Raw genomic sequence first — 15,058 nt, forward strand, 5'->3', positions numbered from 1 at the left:
GTGCGAATTTGAAGCGAAGATGTGAGTATACATGTTGAATCGAACAGAATTCCGCCAATCCTTTCCCTTTTATTTCTCTTTTTGTGTATCAAGTCTCACTGTTTTCGTATCATGGTCGACTTGAGGACACCTCAAAGTCCCGCTGGACCACGATTGCACCGATAGCTGCTTGCTTTCGCGAATCGGTAGAGCCATTCGACGTTCTGTCGGTATCATGGCTCACGCGCGATGTGGACCCTCCACTCCATGCGCCTCCCTTCATCTTGTCTTCCGGGATCATCTCAAACTCGTCATCGTCTTCCAGCTGCGAGAACATGCCCTTGGGCTTCCTCCGCGAGTTCAGGCCGCTCACATTCCCACTCAATCCCTGTGAAGGCTCAGGTGTTGCCGCACCCGACGGTCGGGAGCGTCCACTAGAGAACAACCGCCTTAGTCCGATGACTTTGACAAGGGGCCGCAAACTGGGCAAGCATGCGCATGTCAGACCAACGTTGATCTCGACCAAGCTCCACATGTAGACATCTTTGAAGGTGTAGGTAACATCGAACACGCCGCCCGCAGTGTCCAAGAGTACGGACAGTCGTATCATGGAGACAATTGAGACAAACATTCCGAGCGCAAAGATGCCTCCCAACACTATTCGCTGTGCAACGGAAGCGTGCAGCCTCCAGACGTATGGGAGTGGCATTATGACGAGGACGAGATCGGTAATAACGTTCGGGACGCTTCCACCGACATAGAATGACTTCTTGTCCACACATTTGGCAGTGGTGGCGAGGGTCAGGTCCCAACTTCCCGCAATTGGATCGCAGTTGAAGATGACTATCAAGAACTAATGGTGTCGAGTCAGCAACAAAGTTTTCGCGTATCGAACACTAAACTCACGACTGTGATACCCCAGGCGACGATGACTCCGCCGACGAGCAGGAGTGGAATGCGACCCTTCCTCGTCAGGCCAAAGAGTCGCCAATAAAGGGCTACTATGGAAAGCTTCATGAACATGACGCTTATAGTGTATAGCAAGTTCGCAACCCAAAGGTAGAGCGCAAACGCTGGTAGCTTTGCCATGTCTTCTGGCGACTGCATAACGTCGGCAATCTTCTTCCCAAGCAGTGGTCGCACAGCTAGTGCATTTGGTCAGCAACTTCGCCTTTGAATTGTTAATTGGAATGTGGGCGTACCTGAGTAGATGACAGCAAAGGTACCAGTTACAAAAGCCGCACCACACAGGGTGAAGATCTCATCAGCGCCCATGATGGACCACCCGCCGGCTCTCTTTCGACACCAGATCTTCAGCGGAACAACCAACATCGCAACCACGTAGGTGGTGATGATGGCTCCATCGAATCTTGATCGGAACGCTTCGTACGTCTCGTCCTTCGGGGCTGTGGACGCCATGTCGACAAAAAGCGCTGCTTCCGGGAAACACAGCTACTGGAGGGGTATGCAAAATGAATGATATGAACGGATGAGATGTAAGATTCTCCCACATCACAGCGGGGACTGGGGCGAACGGCTTCATTTGAGCACGTTGAAACTTGAACCCCTAGCGAACGGGAGGGCTCCGCTCTTTTTCCTCTGTGCATTACTTTTGGCAGGGCACCCAGTTTCTACGACAGGCCCAGTTGCCCGGCCACGCTACCCGGCCCGGACCTGCCAAACTAATCACGTTCGAGGTTGGTGGCCTTGGTGAAGTGGACTTGTCCTCACCCCAGGACGCTTGCCTTATAACGCTAAGATGGGCGGAGCTACGCGACTCGAACGTTAAGCGAGTAGACTGACAGCCGCTGGCGGGCGGGTACAGCCTGCAACGGCGATTGCTACGATTGGCCGCCTATTTTCCACATTTTCCACATGCCGACCGCTTGCCGAGCCGTTCAAGCCACAGCATGTCATCAAATCTTCTCTCTCCACGACGATGTGTTGCGTCTATATCAGCATTTGCTTGTAGACAACGTCGTACAACCTGTCAACCCTTCTCGATGGGCAACAGCAATGCGGTATAGTTTCGAAATCTTCCATGTTTCCAGCGTGGGGCATCTCCCAGGTTTGCCCTGTTGACAATGCACGAGAGGGGAGGGTTTTTTCATATGCCCGATTAGAGAGGCAAATTACGTATAAGGAGAACCCAAAGCGATCGCCTGAATGCTGTGGCCCTCCCAGAAAGTGCAGGTCTTGCGCATCAGGGGTTTTTTGCCATCGTAAACGACCTCAAAAGTGTCTGATCAACCCCAGTCACGCCAGTCACGCTAGACACTCGTACTTGCCAGGAGCGTACGTCGCCTGGAGGGTCCGCAAATTCTAAACGGCGAGTAGGAGGAAAACCCGCATCAGGGTATGCCTGAAAATGGAAAGCGCAGATGTCCGATAAGAGACAATAATCCACATTTACAATCTGCATTTCCGTTTCTCAGTGAACTTTCGTGATCCTTCCCCTTCAAGCGACAATCGTCATGGCGGGTGACGGTCTTCTCACGGCGACCTTCAAGTTTCTGCTACCTTTTGTTCCCCTACTATTAGCCGCCTACTATGTTTACACTGCGATTCAAACATGGCTCCCTCTGCGTCATATCCCGGGGCCGTTCCTTGGCAAATTCTCGTACCTGTTCATGATGAGGACCCAGGCAAGCGGCACGCAGCACTTGCGGTACAGAGCTGTGGATGCAAAATTCGGTAGGCCTCGGTTCGTACCGATGTAGTAATGGTTCGACTGACAGAGCGTCAATGCAGGCTCCATTGTGCGCATCGGTCCGAATGAACTTACCACCAGTGATCCGGAGCTCATTCGGCGCATGAGTGCTGCGCGTTCTCCATACAAGCGATCCGACTGGTATCTTGGGATGCGCGTGGATCCTCACCTCGACAACATTCTTTCAGAGCTAGACGTTGATACCCATGATAAACGACGAGCCAAGATGGCTGGCGCGTACGCTGGTAGGGAGAACCCGCAGCTCGAGAAAGATGTCGACGATCAAATCGCGTCATGGGTGAACCTCATCAAGACCAAGTACATATCTGAGGGCGGATCACTGAAGCCCATGGATCTTGCCCTCCAAGCACAGTACTTCACTCTTGATGTCATCACAAGCCTGGCCTACGGCGGAGCCTTTGGCTACCTCGCCAGAGATGAAGACATCTACGACTACATTAAGCTTGCTGAACAATTCGTGTCCACGGCTGCGCCTATCATCGGCGTGGCACCGATTCATAAGTTCCTGTACCGCAGTGGCCTCATCTTCAAGATTGCACCCAACCCTGAAGACCCGAAAGGGTTCGGACGTTTGATGTCCGAGGCAAAGGCTGCAGTTGGTGAACGTTTCGAAGTGGACGCCAAAGAGCGACACGACATGATCGGTGCCTTTGTGCGCAACGGTATCCCCCAGAAGCAAATCGAAGCCGAGCTTCTGCTACAGATTATTGCCGGATCCGACACCACAGCTTCAGCACTACGTAGCACACTTCTCCGTCTGCTTACATCCCCTCGCGTCCTCACCAAGCTCAGAGCTGAGGTGACTGCAGCCGTCGCAGAAGGCCGGGTATCCAACCCGATTCAACAGAAAGAGTCCAAGGAGCTACCTTACCTCCAGGCTGTAGTCAAGGAAGGCCTCAGTATGTACCCACTGTGTACCAGGTGCATGCTGTACGTCACAGAAGAGAGACTTCTTTGTCGCTTGTATACCTGAGACATGCCTAAGGTACCCATCCACCCTATCTTGACTCACACTAACTTTGTACCCTACCTCAGGAATAACACCTCCCTTTCTCGGACAGGTTGCCAAGGAAGTGCCCGCAGGCGGAGACACATACGAGGGCATCTACTTCCCAGCTGGTACTCGCATCGGCCATAATGTCTACGCCTTGACTCGTCACCCCATCTTCGGACCAGATAGCGACACCTTCCGCCCCGAGCGCTGGCTTGAAGCCGATGCGGACACCCGACGCGAGATGGAGAAGACCGTCGATCTTGTCTTTGGCTACGGACGTTGGAGCTGCATGGGAAGGAACGTGGCTTTCCTTGAGATGGACAAGGTGTACTTTGAGGTATGTTCAATAACCGCTTTTTCTAGTTTGCACATGCATCGGCTAATCTGTCCACAGCTTCTACGCCACTTTGACTTTGATGTTGTTAACGCTGAGAAGCCCTGGTCAAGTAAGAACTTCAATATTTGGATGCAACACGAATTCTTCGTTCGGGTCACAGAGAGAGAGGCCTAATACGTCGACGAAGCGTTGGAAGCTAAGTATAGCATATCTTATAGAATCGATCTTGTTTGTTCCAATGGCAGAACGCAAAGCCTCATGTCGAGTGCAAGAACATATCGTTCAAGGAAAGCGACGTGCGAATGCCAAAATGGTGTTGACGTTCCTGCATTGACACAGACATTCTAAATTTGTTTCTAGAGAGCATGCAGAGGCATAGCGTTGATAAAAAAAATTAGATTAGTCTACAAAGATCTAAATACGCCTCGTGCGGACAAACACTACTCAGAATAAGGGGTAAACACTCTAATCTCTTTGCAGAATACAGCATGACTTGTTATGAGAACTTGTGCCTATCAGCGATAATTTTAGGCCATTCTCCCCGATTCAAGACTTACGTGTTTGCCCTGAATCAATCGCCTGATCAATTGTACAAACCAAAGGTCATCCTGCAATTAGTCCATCAGCTTGCCCACCAACCCATTCGTGGTACAACCTCAACTGAATTCAATACAACGGAATCCCATACACGGAGAGGACGACGACCCCAGGAAAGCCTCCGCAGAATCATTGCACCTGTCATATCAAGATTAAGCATACACATATTTAGTGACAAGCAAGAACATCGAAACTGGCTTACCGAGCATTTGCTGTTCTCACAATGCTTCTGCTTTCTCTCTTCCTCTCGCTGGGCTTCGCGCAGTCCAGCGGTCTATGGCTCGTGGCTGACATACAGATCATTCAGTGGCAAACAGGTATAATGAATGACCATCCACATCGGCTAGACCTTGTAGGTGAGATACAGCACTGCTCTCCCTTATCTTTCAATGAGCATGCAAAAGTCTTGCTGGAGATGAACCCAGCGATGTCTCACCACGGGACAGTACGGTCAAGGCGTAGTGCGAGACAAAGTTGCAATCGGCCACCTTGATTGTATCTTGTCCACAGTCTGCTCCACTTGTTCATCAACTTGATTCTTTTGCTTGTCGGCCCCATTACTAGCCTCCTTGTTCAGCTTTCTTTGCCTGCGAATCGACATTTCGTGCATCTTAGCCGAATTATGATGCGCTTTGACCGACCATGGTTCCCCCGTCTAGACAAGAGCCGTGGCTGCGGCATGCAAGATTTCTTGCTGGAGGACAACGCGCTTAATCAATGGCCATGTGTCCATTGAGGAGGCATAGTTGGTATACATCTTGGTCCGGCACATGCGCAATGTTTCTGGCAGTGCGATGGCGGTAGCCGCGGCAATGCTTTTCAATTAATTCGTGGTACTGCTCGAAATCGATCCCTCCTGCCATTGAGGAATCATTCAATCGAGAGATCTAGACAAGTAAGTAGGCCAGAGTAAGCGCAGGGTGTATTCAAGTAGCTAGATCGTCGTTCTTTCAGTGCTAGTGATATATATCGGATTTTCGCAAGGATGGCCACTTGAGCGACTTGTTTGCAGAACAGCTTGATTACCGGCCAGGCTTGATGTGGAACATCAGAGAAACAAGCAATCGATATCACTTCCTGGTCTCCAGTGAGCAGGACGGACAGCAACACTTCTCCATCACTGTGACGAGATACTATGCACACTGCGAGAATATGAAAGAACCTATGAATCTGAACTTTGAAGAGGTTGATATGGCGCTTTCAGGACAGTTGGTCGAATGGCAGGTGACACTACGAACTGGATCAATGATTATCAAAGGCTCTTGTACCCACCACGACTAAGAACACAAAGCAAGCTAACGTAGTGTCAGATACTCGCCAAGAAGCTCCTTGTAGCATTGCCCGCACCCAGCCAGCCATCAAAGATGATTTTCTGGGCCCGCAGAAGGCCAAGCATAATGAAGTAAATATGTCCCATGAAGCAGAGGGCTTTCTGCCTTTAATTAAAGGTGTAAAGTGCTGATTGTAAACAGACTTCGGTCTAGTATAAGTGCTTAGGGTATTGAAAAAAATCGAGGGCACCAATCAGTTAAAAAAACCGACGTCGGCAGGATTCGAACCTGCGCTCCCGAAGGAAATTGATATCGCAAATCGCGCCAAGCCCGATTGGTTCGAGTCAATCACGTTAACCACTCCGTCACAACCTGAAGAATGTTAGTAGGGGCCTGGAATTGAAAATTCAGGTGAACTTACGCCTTGTTTGGTATTTTGATGACATAATTGTAAATTTTGAAATATATATACCACTCAAAAAGTAAAAACATATACAGTGCTGCACTGAGAAAATCAAAAAGAGGTCTTCGAATTATGATAAGAATGAACTGTGGTTCGTGATGTGGCCACATGCAGGGTTTTCGGGCTGCCTCCGGGTCGCTAGCTTCGCATATTACCCCACCAGGGATTCTTATCTTGGTTGGCCCAGGTACAGTAAGGGCACACGCATGTTACTGAATGTAGAATTATTTCAGGTTGGCTTCTACGCTTCCATTCAAAGCACTACTACCATTTTTCGATACATGTATGGGAGGGGTAAGTAGTATTGTAACCTTGACCTCTGTTGCACGCTTTGCGACGCTTGAAACCACCTCATTCCACGATATGGGCTTTGGAGAGACCTTTTTTGGACTTTGACTTTACCCCCAGTGATAGTGTATCTAGGTACTGCAAGACAGTGATGCTTGCGATGGCTTTGCAGGAGACGTAAATAACCTCTCATTCCACAGTAGTAGCGCAACAGGTAATGGCAAAAGTCTATGGTAATTGCACTCGCTCAGTGTTGGTTACGTACGTTCAGATTCGAAATCACCGTACACATAACATTGGAACCTGGCTTCTGGCCAAAGAACACAGCCCATGGTCGCACCCATTCGCCGTGAATTCGATCGCGACGCGCTTGATGAGCTTGACGAGCTGCGTCTGGAAGGCGAAGAATCATACTCACGCTCAGACTCGTCGTACTTGTGCTTGTCACGGTCGTCTCTGCGCCTGCTTCTCTCGCGGCTCCTGGGCCGCCTCTCGTGCTTCTTGCGGTATTCGTCCTTGTCCTTGCTACATTCGTGCCTACTGCAATCGTTGCTTTTGCGCCTATTTTGCTCCTTGTGCCTGTCTCTACTGCTACTCCTGTCTTTAATTCTGCGCCTGTCCCTACTCATGTGCCTCTCATGTTCTCTATCTCTGCTCCTACTCCTGCTCCTGCGCCTATCATCGTCCCTATCCTTGTACGTATCCTTGCCGCTGCGCCGGCCGCGCTCACGGTCCCTGCTCTTGCTCCTATGCCTATCATGTCCCCTATCGCGACTCCTCCGCCTCTTCCCCTTCTCCTCATCGCTACTCTCACCCCGCTCCTTGATCATCCTCCTTTGGCTCTTCTTCTTCTTACCCCGCTTGTGCCCTCGATTCTCATCCCTCGACACCTCTTCAACCTCAGGCTGACTCCTGTCATAAGTCTTCGTTTCCACTCTCGCCAAATACTTGCTTCCATGCGCCCTATGCACCCACGTCTTCGTCTCTGTCTCATGGATCGGGGCCGGCTGGTAAATGCGCTCCTCGACAACCCTTCGACTTAATTCTTGAGGGAGCACAGTCCGTACTACAGTCCTGGACGACGAATTCCCTGCACCGATAATACCCACCATTCCTGTCACGATTCGCACTGGTACCACTATATCTATGTCGTCGGCTATCTCGTGGATGCGCCTAATAGTTTCCATCACGCGACGACGGAATTTTGGCCCACGCCCGGCCTCGCACATTGGTGCTGGACATACGAGGCTGGCGCACTCAACGAGCTGGCTAGCCATCTGCACGAGGTGCGGGCCAACTTGCCGGAGGTCATACCGGTCAATGGGATGCTTGAAGTTGCAGACGGACTCGAAATCACCCAACGTAATGCCATCGCGGACCCATTCACGGTGGTCGAAGTATGGGCGGACATACTTCGGCATGGGGAAGGATGGTTTCTTCGCTGATGAGGTATTACTGGATGCTGCCGTGAGATTTTCCTCGGAATAGTAGAAGCTTGAGATTTGAATAGGTTGTTTAGTTGTAGAGAAATGAAGGATGGGGTTGGTTGCTTTATAACGTCGGCTGCACAACCGGGCTGTGGCGTCGCATTCACGGTGCACGCAGTTCCGTCAATTACAGACAGCGGTAAACATTTGAAGAGAGAGTCAGAAATCTCTGTCACGCCCGGACTCGATGAACCTGCATTCCGCAGAACTTATAGGCACTTTACTATCTCCATTGAACAGCGCGGCAGGACATGTGAATGCAGAGATCTCTTTTGGACACAATCGACCACTGTATTGTCTATCTTAGGGTGACTCAGGGTACTATACGTAAATGCAAAGGGTATACTTTTCCAAACCAACACCGTGAGCTAGAAGACGCATTTCAGGAATCCGCGTGCCACTGTTAGCCCATCATGGGCACCTCAGGCTACTCGGCCCGGCTTCATCCACAGAGAAGAGTAGACATATTCAGGTCGATTCTGGCGGGGACAAGGACAACGTCTCAGACTCGGACTCGGACTCGGACTCGGGCGCTGCTTTAGCTTCTTTGATCTAAATCATCATCAACAAAGGGTTAACAGATTGACAGAATCAATCCGAGACCTCTCCGTGATTAGTAGTCTTCGGGATAGGCTCAACGAGCTTGCGGCTCGGGCGGAAGATCTGCATCTGGTTGTCGTCCGCAGCACCGAGCATCAGCCAGGGATCGTTCTTGTTCCAATCGAAGCTGGAGATGCGGTCTGTGAACCCGCCGTGCATGAAAAGGCTATGTGATGTTAGCTGGTCCTTCACGAAGGGTAGACAGAGAACGTACAGCTCCGGTGGGCCGTCCTCGGCCTCGTCTGGCGTCTGTTCCTCGCCCACTCTTGTGACATCCCACATGCAAATACGACGGTCGTAGCTCGAGCTGGCCAATATGGCGGGGTCTTGTGGATGCCACTGCAGCTCGATGATGTCCTTGGAATGGTGCTGAAGGCTGTGCAGTTTTTTATCGAAATTGCGTAGGTCCCATAGGCCTATAGTACTATCCGCGGAACCGGTCGCGAAAATACTCTCGTATTCGGGATGGAAAGCGATGCTGTTAAGTGCGTCTGCGTGCGCGTTTTCTTTACTATACAGAGCGACCTTGTGCGACTCCACTCGAGTATCGGTAACCTTCCACGTGCGGTCGTCGGATACGCTACCGATAAGGAAGCCGTGGATGGGGTGGTATTGCACGTCGTTGACGATGGAGGTATGCGTCGTGTACGTGGTCAGAGGAGCAATGGATGTGTTTCCCTTGGAGAAGCCGCTCTTGATATCCCAGGTCCTGACAGTCATGTCTTCACTTCCGGTAACGAGATGTCCTTCCTTCAAAGGGCTCCAAGAAAGCCCGAAGCCCTCGTTCTCGTGCCCGACAAGCTCTGCCTCGAACTTGATGCTGCCGTCGCTCTTTGGATCCATGGGGTGCTTGGTGCGGTCGAACACAAGGACTCTGCCATCGACGCACAGCGAGGCAATGATCTCGGGGTTCTGGGGCTGGTAGCGTGCCTTGTTGACCTCGCCAGGGTGGTTGATCTTCTGGACGACCTTGAAGTCAAAGGGCTTCTTTGCGTCGCCGTAGCCGCCGACCTCGCCAGTCTTCTCGTCAAAGTTGTTGGCGTCTGGCGTCGGCATGTCGGGGACCTCGATGTGGGCAATCTGGAGGTAGTTCTGGGCCTGTCCAGACGTGTGCGTGCCGAGGATGACGCGGTGGGTGCTCATGTTGGTGCCCTCCACTGGGCGCTTGTCTGGCAGCCATTGCGCCGTCAGCGTCGGCCACTCGAGGGCGCGACTGTAGAGCATGTCGTAGAGGAACACGCTGTTCTTCTTCCACATCTTGTACTCCTCGTTGATCTGCTTCTGCTGCTGGATCTGCTCATCGTCGGGGCCCTGCGCGTCGGGCGCGTCTGCACCGTCGTCAGCAGGCGTGCGTGGATGCCAAACGTGCCCCACGTACCGCTCATGTTGTCGTCCATCATGTGACGTGGTGATCTGTTGGGATCTGTGACTGGCGCAGGAGGAAAGCTGCACGAAAGGCGTGCGAGTTGCAAAGTGGAGAAGAGCTCAACGCGTCCCGCGCGCCGTGGTTCGGCTAGCGGCGATTGCCCGCCGCCACTAGCCAGCGCTTGGCGTTCTGGTACATATGCCTGACGCCCGCTGCCTCTCTTCTGACTCTTTGAAGACCCCAGCGTCGTGAACCTATCCCCTAACGTTCCTGTCGTTCAGAAGCAAGCGCTGTTTGCGCGCTTCGCCCCCTCTTCCCGTGCGCCTTTTCAAATTGCGCAACCGCGAATCGCCCTGCGACTCCACCGCCACCACATTCAGTCGTCTATCCCCAGAAACACACAGCAGCCATGGGCGTCCCAAAGTTCTTCAGATGGATGTCGGAGCGCTACCCCGCGATTTCCCAACTCATCGCGGAGAACCGCATCCCGGAGTTCGACTGTCTCTACGTAAGTGCATGCAGCGCAGCGCCTGCACGTCTCCCACTGACGTCGCCGCCATAGCTCGACATGAACGGTATCATTCACAACTGCACCCACAATGACTCCGACGGCCCGACGGCCCGTATGACCGAGGAAAAGATGTTCATCGCCATCTTCAACTACATCGAGCACTTGTTTGGCAAGATTAAGCCCAAGCAGCTCTTCTTCATGGCCATCGATGGTGTCGCCCCGCGCGCCAAGATGAACCAGCAGCGCGCGCGGCGCTTCCGAACCGCTCTCGACGCTGAGAAGGCCCGTGAAAAGGCCATCCAGGAAGGCGTTGAGATGCCCAAGGAAGCACCCTTCGATAGCAACTGCATCACGCCTGGCACCGAGTTCATGGCCAAGCTGACGCAGCAACTGAAGTATTTCATCAACAAGAAGGTCTCCGAGGACCTGGATTGGCAGGGCGTGGAAATCGTCTTGTCAGGCCACGAGGTCCCTGGAGAAGGCGAGCACAAGGTCATGGAGTATATCCGCCAGGCCAAGGCCCAGCCCGGTTACGACCCCAACCGCCGTCACTGCTTGTACGGCCTCGATGCCGATCTCATCATGTTGGGTCTGCTCAGCCACGACCCCCATTTCTGTCTGCTCCGTGAGGAGGTTACTTTTGGTCGCCAAAACCAGAAGAAGTCCAAGGAGCTGGAGCACCAAAACTTTTATCTAATGCATCTCTGCATCGTGCGCGAATACCTAGAACTTGAATTTCAAGAGCTAGAAGAGCCCGGCGCTCTTGGCTTCGATTTCGATATGGAACGTGTTATTGACGATTTCATTTTGATGGCTTTCTTTGTCGGAAACGATTTCCTTCCTAATTTGCCTCATTTGCATATTAACGAGGGTGCTCTCGCGCTCATGTTCAACGTTTACAAAACGGTGCTGCCCAAGGCTAAGGGTTACATCAACGAGGGCGGCGTTATCAACATGGAGAGGCTGGCCCTCCTTCTCGACGAACTATCGCACGTGGAGAATCGCCACTTTGAATCCGAAAACGCGGACGCTGCATGGTTCAAGGGAAAGCAACTTGCGAAAGAAGACGTAATGGAGAGGACGAAGAGGCGCGGACAGCTGGTGTTGACTACCGAGCAGAAGAAGCTGCTGTCCAAGATCAAGAGTTGGATTGGGATCTATCTGGACACCAAGATGCAGACGCCCTACGATCTTCCGGTCAGCCTCAAAGCCGAGGATCGCAAATTCGTGCAGGAGCTGGCAGATAGCCTTCACATAAACTGGAAGACCGTACAAGACGACGAGGGAAACCGCCATATCCAGCTAGCTTTTCCGCCCAAGCTCGTGGAAGACGTCGAGGATGACGAGGAGGAAGATGACGATGAAGCCAAGAAGGCCATTGCTCGGGTCATCCTCAAATATGAGGATGCCAAGGTCGTTGACATCTCAGCCGACGATGCCCAAGCCGCGATGGAGAAGAAGTACGAGGAGAAGTTTCTGGCTTGGAAAGACGAGTACTATAAGTCCAAGTTTGACTGGGGCCGAGACAACGAGGAAGAGCTGAGGAAGCTAACCGAGAACTATGTTCAAGGTCTGCAATGGGTTCTGTATTATTACTACCAAGGAGTAGCCTCGTGGCCTTGGTACTACGGATACCACTACTCGCCCATGATCTCAGACGTCAAGAAGGGCCTCAAAGCGAACATCGACTTTAAGCTTGGGCAGCCCTTCAAGCCATTCCAACAGCTCATGGGCGTTTTGCCCGATCGCAGCAAGAGCATCGTACCGAATGCCTACCATCCCTTGATGACCAACCAAGACTCGCCGATCATCGACTTTTACCCACGAGACTTCGAGCTCGATATGAACGGAAAGAAGATGGAATGGGAGGCCGTCGTAAAAATTCCATTCATCCAGGAAGACAGACTACTATCTGCGATGGCTACCAAAGAAGACCAACTCTCCGAGGACGAAAAATCCCGCAATTCTTTTGGCGTGTCTATGAAGTTCACATATGCAAAGGATTTAGACTACGTCTATCCCTCATCGTTGCCTGGCATTTTCCCAGATCTACCTCACTGTCGCTGTGTCGAGAACATCTTCGAGCTTCCAACCATGGAAGGCCTGGAAGTTTATGTGGGGCTGATGGACGGTGTGAAGATTGGAGCTCATTCATTGGCTGGGTTTCCCAGTTTGAAAGAATTGCCTTTCCATGGAAAACTTGAATTCGCTGGTGTAAACGTCTTCCAGCAGGACAGCCGAAACGAGAGTATGATTGTCACTTTGCTAGACACAGAGGCGCGCACGGGCATTGCAAATGCTCAGCAGAAGCTCGGCAAGGCGGTTCATGTTGGGTATCCGTTCCTGCAAGAGGCCAAGGTCTTCAAGGTTTCCGACGAATTGTTCGACTATGTCCTGCCCGAGACTGGACCGGCAGTACCTGTCGCTATCCCACACGGTCCGGATCAGATACGGGATTGGAAGAAAATGGCTGACCGCATCCAAAATACCTACAGCAAGCGCCTTGGTATGGTCACTGGTGAAGTCGACTCGCTTGTACATGTGGAGATGCTCAAAGGTCTTAGAAAGACCGACGAGGGACACACTGTCAAAGAGTATGGTCCGATCCAGGGTCTGCAGGTTGAATACGCCACTCAGACAGTCGTCGACGAGGTCATCAGTCCAGATCAGCGCTTCTTGGAAAAAGAGGCGTTACCACTCGAAGAAGAATTCCCGGAAGGATCAAGAGCCTTTTATTTGGGCGACTATGCTTACGGACGTCCGTTGCAGGTCGTCGGGCATGCGGATAACAAGACCACTATCATGGTGGCCAAGCTCAAGAAGCCTGAGCCAGAGTTTGGACGCGAGGTCTCTCGACAAGCCGAGAAGATGATACCTTATTTCCCTTCATACGTTGTTGCTCGACAGCTTCACATGCCACCACTGGCACTGTCTAAATTGACAGCCTCTTTCTTCGTCAACTCAAGCGGGATGAAGCTCAACCTTGGACTCAATCTCAAATTCGAGGCCAAGAAGATGAAGGTTCTAGGCTACTCGAGAAAGTCAGCCAACGGCTGGGAGTACAGTCAGAGGGCGATTGACCTTCTGGCACAATACATGATCAAGTTTCCAGACTTTATCGCCGCCATCATCAAAAACCCCACAGGCGATGGCTGGGAAGACACCGATTTCTTTCCACCTGAGGTCGCGAAGCAAAAGGTCAAGGAGATAGGCGCGTGGCTGAAGGAGCTGCAGACTAAAAGCTTCGAGAAGGTTCCGCTGGATGCTGAGCAGCTGGATTCCGATACCGTGAAGATGATCGAACAAGCCGCCGACGCCAATCTTGCTCTGACGCAGGATGTGGAACCCAAAAAGATCGGAAAGGTCCCACGTAGCGCCATTCTCAAACCTTCGGACGCGGAACAGCGCCTCAGCAACCAGATGTTCACTATAGGCGATCGTGTTGTCTACGTCCAGGACTCAGGAAGGGTCCCCATTGGATCGTACGGCACCGTCATTGGCAAGACACGCACTGCTCGCGCGTTGTTGCTGGATGTCGTCTTCGACGCGACCTTCATGAGCGGAACTTCGCTCGGCGAGCGCTGTTCACCTTTCCGAGGATCTACCGTCCCGGCGACCACTGTACTCAACCTGACCGACAAGCAAGTCGTGTCATATTCCTCGGCGGCAGCTGCTAAGCGGCCTCAGCAACCTGCCCAACCCTATACCGTGATTGGTGCTCCAGGAGGCCCCCAGCTTGTTCCTGCGAACGCCCCGCCTCCTCTCCAAGGTTCATACCGAGGCGCTTTCGGTGGTGGACAGACTAACGGGGCTCGAGGCGGCGGCTTTGCGCCCCGGGGACGCGGCGGAGGCCCGGCACCACGAGGCAACGCGCACATGCAAAATGGCACACCTCCACCCGCTCAGCAGGGTCAGCTACAAGAGCTACCCATCCGTCATCGTGGTGGACGCGGCGGTTCGGCACCTCGTGGAGGGCCGGCCAACGGCGTTGCTACCCAAAACGTCAACTCCAATAGCGTTGCCAACCAGAACTTCAACCCCAATACCCGTGGCAATAGCAACGGCGCTCCACGTGGACGCGGTGGCAAGGCGAACCGCGGCGGCTTTGTTGCGACCGACATGAGCGACCCTACTGCAGGCGTTGTGCAGAACAACCCTAACTTCCGGCCGCAGAACTACAGCAGTGTCCCGCCACCCGCTAGCTTGGAGAATGGAGGCAGGGGCCGTGGACGTGGTCGCGGTCGTGGAGGTGCCCGCGGTCGTGGTGGGCCGAGGGGAGGTGGACAGGCTGCACCGCCGCCGCAACAGTAAGGATTAACATTATGGGGGATGCCGATCTATTCTATTTCAATCGATGTTCTGTGATACATGATCAGAATGTCACAGTAGATGTGGGATGGGTCGATTTGGATGCTAGTTGTAGATGTATAAGCT

At 52.5% G+C, this 15,058-nt stretch overlaps 5 protein-coding genes and 1 non-coding gene across 6 annotated transcripts; 2 read left to right on the plus strand and 4 right to left on the minus strand.

Annotated features, from left to right (window-relative positions):
• CC84DRAFT_1147535 (uncharacterized protein) lies at positions 1 to 1,595 on the minus strand. Its single transcript, XM_018176597.1, has 3 exons — positions 1,182 to 1,595; positions 886 to 1,124; positions 1 to 832 (listed from the first exon to the last, which is right to left on the minus strand). The coding sequence occupies exons 1-3, from the start codon at positions 1,396 to 1,398 to the stop codon at positions 110 to 112; spliced, it is 1,179 nt and encodes a 392-aa protein (XP_018035090.1). The 5' UTR covers positions 1,399 to 1,595; the 3' UTR covers positions 1 to 109.
• Positions 1,596 to 2,408: 813 nt separating this feature from the next.
• Positions 2,409 to 4,337, plus strand: CC84DRAFT_1260053 (cytochrome P450). The gene is made up of 4 exons (XM_018184962.1): positions 2,409 to 2,673; positions 2,731 to 3,609; positions 3,746 to 4,041; positions 4,099 to 4,337. Exons 1-4 carry the CDS (start codon positions 2,454 to 2,456, stop codon positions 4,213 to 4,215), a joined length of 1,512 nt encoding a protein of 503 aa, XP_018035091.1. The 5' UTR covers positions 2,409 to 2,453; the 3' UTR covers positions 4,216 to 4,337.
• A 524-nt stretch (positions 4,338 to 4,861) lies between these two features.
• On the plus strand, positions 4,862 to 5,919 carry CC84DRAFT_1176904 (uncharacterized protein; the record flags this gene model as incomplete). Its single annotated transcript, XM_018180251.1, has 3 exons — positions 4,862 to 4,990; positions 5,429 to 5,533; positions 5,656 to 5,919. 3 exons carry the CDS (start codon positions 4,862 to 4,864, stop codon positions 5,917 to 5,919), a joined length of 498 nt encoding a protein of 165 aa, XP_018035092.1.
• Positions 5,920 to 6,114: 195 nt separating this feature from the next.
• Positions 6,115 to 8,081, minus strand: CC84DRAFT_1206328 (uncharacterized protein; the record flags this gene model as incomplete). The annotated part of the gene is made up of 3 exons (XM_018182027.1): positions 6,115 to 6,281; positions 6,331 to 6,414; positions 6,926 to 8,081. The coding sequence occupies 3 exons, from the start codon at positions 8,079 to 8,081 to the stop codon at positions 6,163 to 6,165; spliced, it is 1,359 nt and encodes a 452-aa protein (XP_018035093.1). The 3' UTR covers positions 6,115 to 6,162.
• Positions 6,177 to 6,284, minus strand: CC84DRAFT_t61. The gene has a single exon. It is a non-coding gene; the product is annotated as a tRNA-Ser (tRNA).
• A 279-nt stretch (positions 8,082 to 8,360) lies between the features above and the next one.
• On the minus strand, positions 8,361 to 10,210 carry CC84DRAFT_1260054 (WD40 repeat-like protein). The gene is made up of 3 exons (XM_018184963.1): positions 10,126 to 10,210; positions 8,962 to 10,075; positions 8,361 to 8,913 (listed from the first exon to the last, which is right to left on the minus strand). Exons 1-3 carry the CDS (start codon positions 10,145 to 10,147, stop codon positions 8,739 to 8,741), a joined length of 1,311 nt encoding a protein of 436 aa, XP_018035094.1. The 5' UTR covers positions 10,148 to 10,210; the 3' UTR covers positions 8,361 to 8,738.
• Between the last annotated feature and the right edge of the window lie 4,848 nt (positions 10,211 to 15,058).

Source organism: Paraphaeosphaeria sporulosa, assembly GCF_001642045.1.
Source record: "Paraphaeosphaeria sporulosa strain AP3s5-JAC2a unplaced genomic scaffold CC84scaffold_6, whole genome shotgun sequence".
Taxonomy (NCBI): Eukaryota; Fungi; Ascomycota; class Dothideomycetes; order Pleosporales; family Didymosphaeriaceae; genus Paraphaeosphaeria; species Paraphaeosphaeria sporulosa.